A 2,500-nucleotide genomic window follows, 5' to 3' on the forward strand; every position below is an offset into this window, starting at 1 on the left:
GTTGAATGGATTGAAGGGTGACGTGGATGTCGCCACAAAGGATTTTCGTGAATTGTCGATGTACGTCACCGGAGCAGTGTCACCTCGACGGTTGGATGGGAAGAAAACCCGTCCAAAGGGCTTTGCAGGGGCCTTAGGCTTGAATTCGAGTTTATCCATTCCATCAGTGATCTGCATAGAGGGTCGGAATGCCCGTCGACTTGAAACTTGCCTGAAGGACTTTTCCACTCCAGGTAAGGGTGTGACATAGATTTTATTATTTCGTCGAGCTGTTTGACGGGTGTTCCTTGTGAATTCAGATACAGGAGGAAGGTATCCGAGGTCAAGGGGAGTAGAAATTGGTTGCTGACCTCCTTGTTGATTCCCTACATTGCCGAAGTTTCCTTCATTCCCAGAAACGGTAGAACCAATAGGGATGGGCTGACCTGTTCCCACACTTGCCCCATTCACAGACACGGGGGAACCAGCAGGGAAGGACTGAGTTGTTCCTGTTGAGGATGAGGTGTGTGATGTTGATGCTGATGGAGCCGAAACTGAGGGAACCGGGTTAAAACTTATTGGCTGTTGTGGGGAGCTTGATAGAGAAGGCTGGAAGGATGAACTTGAATCCCCTGGGTAGGAGGAAGAGGGAGACGAGGGTGTGGAAGAGAAGCCATTACTGGGGAAGGGAGATGGTGAAGAACTTGGGAATGAGGATGAACTGGGGAATGAAATGGAAGGTGGTGAAAGTTCAGGAAAAGAAGGTGAGTTTGAGGGTTGTATGTTGTTACTATTGCCAGCACTACCTACAGGAGGGAGATATCCTTGTTCAAGGGTTGAGAAGTCAAAGGTTGCACCAGTGTTTTGTTGGGAAGGGAAAGTGAATCTTGAGTCTGCCTCCTGAGTGACAGGAGCTACTACTTCCTGCTTAAGGCTATCTGTGAGAGATACGGGTGTTGAAGAAAATGAAAATGAGTTAGGTGAGACACCACCAGAGGATGAACCAGAGAAACTAAACTGAGGAGTTCCCTGTGAATTGCTAGAATCCTGTACAGCAAATTCTTGTGTGGGTGGAATGTAATCCTGAAGCGGAAGAGGTACACCACCAGCATCATTTGTTATGATGCCTCCTGTCGAAGAGAGATCAAAATCTCCTGATGTTGTTTGACTCAATCCTCCAGAGCCAAAGTCTGTTGTGGTAGGTCCAAATCCTCCAGCTTGAACAGGGGCTTCTGCTTGATTGTGGGATTCAGTAGGTGTAAAGGCTGGCTTAGGTGCTGGAGAGTTAGAATAAGAATTGGAGTTGAGGTTGTTCTCATCGTTACTAGAAGTGAATATGAAAATAGTGTCATCAGAGACACCAGGCAGTCCAGATGCAATGGGACTGAGTGACTGAGGTGGAAGTGGAATGTTTACACTAAAGGTCTGTTGGTTGTCATTTAATGAAGGACCTGTAGAAACTGAATTTGGGTCTGGGTAAGTGTAACCATTTCCATCGGCAATATTCTGGTTTCCTCCTGAGGATCCAACATTTGAAAATTTGTCCTCAGTAAGGAGTATTTCATTTCCCTGAACATTATCATTTACCTGGAATCCTTGGTTGCCCGAGTTATCTTGTATACTTGGATTGAATGCACCAGTTCCTGCACCTCCAGTTAGAATCGCAGTGTTTTCATAATTGTTCAAATTACTTCCAGGTGTTGGAGATCCGGATTGTTGGACAATAATGTCAGTTCCAGTGTTGATAGTTGGACCCTGGTTATCAATTAATAGAATCTCATTTGGATTTCCAGATGTACCAATGTTGCCAATGTTATTGTTTGAAAAGCCGCTTTGCTGACCAGGTTGTTGGAAGCCACTTTCACCTTGGTAGCTGTTGTCTTGAGGGGCAACAGAATCCTGATCTTCTATGAGTAAAATCTCCTCTTGATTTATATCCTGGACATTGATATTAGCACCGACGCCTGTTGTTCCAAAGTCTGCCTGTGCAGGGCCAGATCCAACAAAAAGACTTGTCTCAGGTGTGGGATAGTTATACCCTCCATCTTGTCCTTGAGAGCCTCCTGTTTGTCTAGTTGATCCTTGGTCATTGATTCCATCCTGGATAATGTTGCTCACACCAAGACCAACATCACCTTGGTTCAGATCAGCACCAAAGTTTGGCAATCCCTGGTCAATTTGGTTTGAAACATCAGGGCCAAAACTGGTTTCCCTCTGACCTGATTGGTATTCATTTTGGGTTTGACCGGGTCCAAATCCTGGCTGTGTTTGACCAGAAACAACTTCCCTCTGACTGAACTGTCCTGGGCCTGTACTAACTTGTCCCTGACCTTGATTTATATTGAACTGACCCTGATCCTGGTTTGGTGTATATCCTCCTAAATCTTGACCAGAACCAAAATCTGCCTGTCCCTGACCTGTTCCAATCTGTCCCTGATCTTGACCTAATCCGCCCTGACTTTGCCCTGGTGTGGCATCAAACTGTCCCTGATTTTGACCTAGTCCTCCCTGGCTTTGTCCC

At 46.0% G+C, this 2,500-nt stretch overlaps 1 protein-coding gene across 2 annotated transcripts in view; it reads right to left on the bottom strand.

Annotated features, from left to right (window-relative positions):
* LOC122261828 (uncharacterized) overlaps window positions 1–2,500 on the bottom strand; it is a 37,713-nt gene that overhangs the window by 527 nt on the left and 34,686 nt on the right. For both annotated transcript variants that reach the window (XM_043029619.2, XM_043029620.2), the window contains one exon: window positions 1–2,500. This exon is cut by the window's left edge and continues 527 nt beyond it; it is cut by the window's right edge and continues 1,917 nt beyond it. In XM_043029619.2, the coding sequence (XP_042885553.2) occupies window positions 1–2,500 (2,500 nt within the window).

Source organism: Penaeus japonicus, unplaced genomic scaffold (assembly GCF_977035675.1).
Source record: "Penaeus japonicus unplaced genomic scaffold, GWHDUDI00000001_assembly GWHDUDI00000014, whole genome shotgun sequence".
NCBI lineage: Eukaryota > Metazoa > Arthropoda > Malacostraca > Decapoda > Penaeidae > Penaeus > Penaeus japonicus.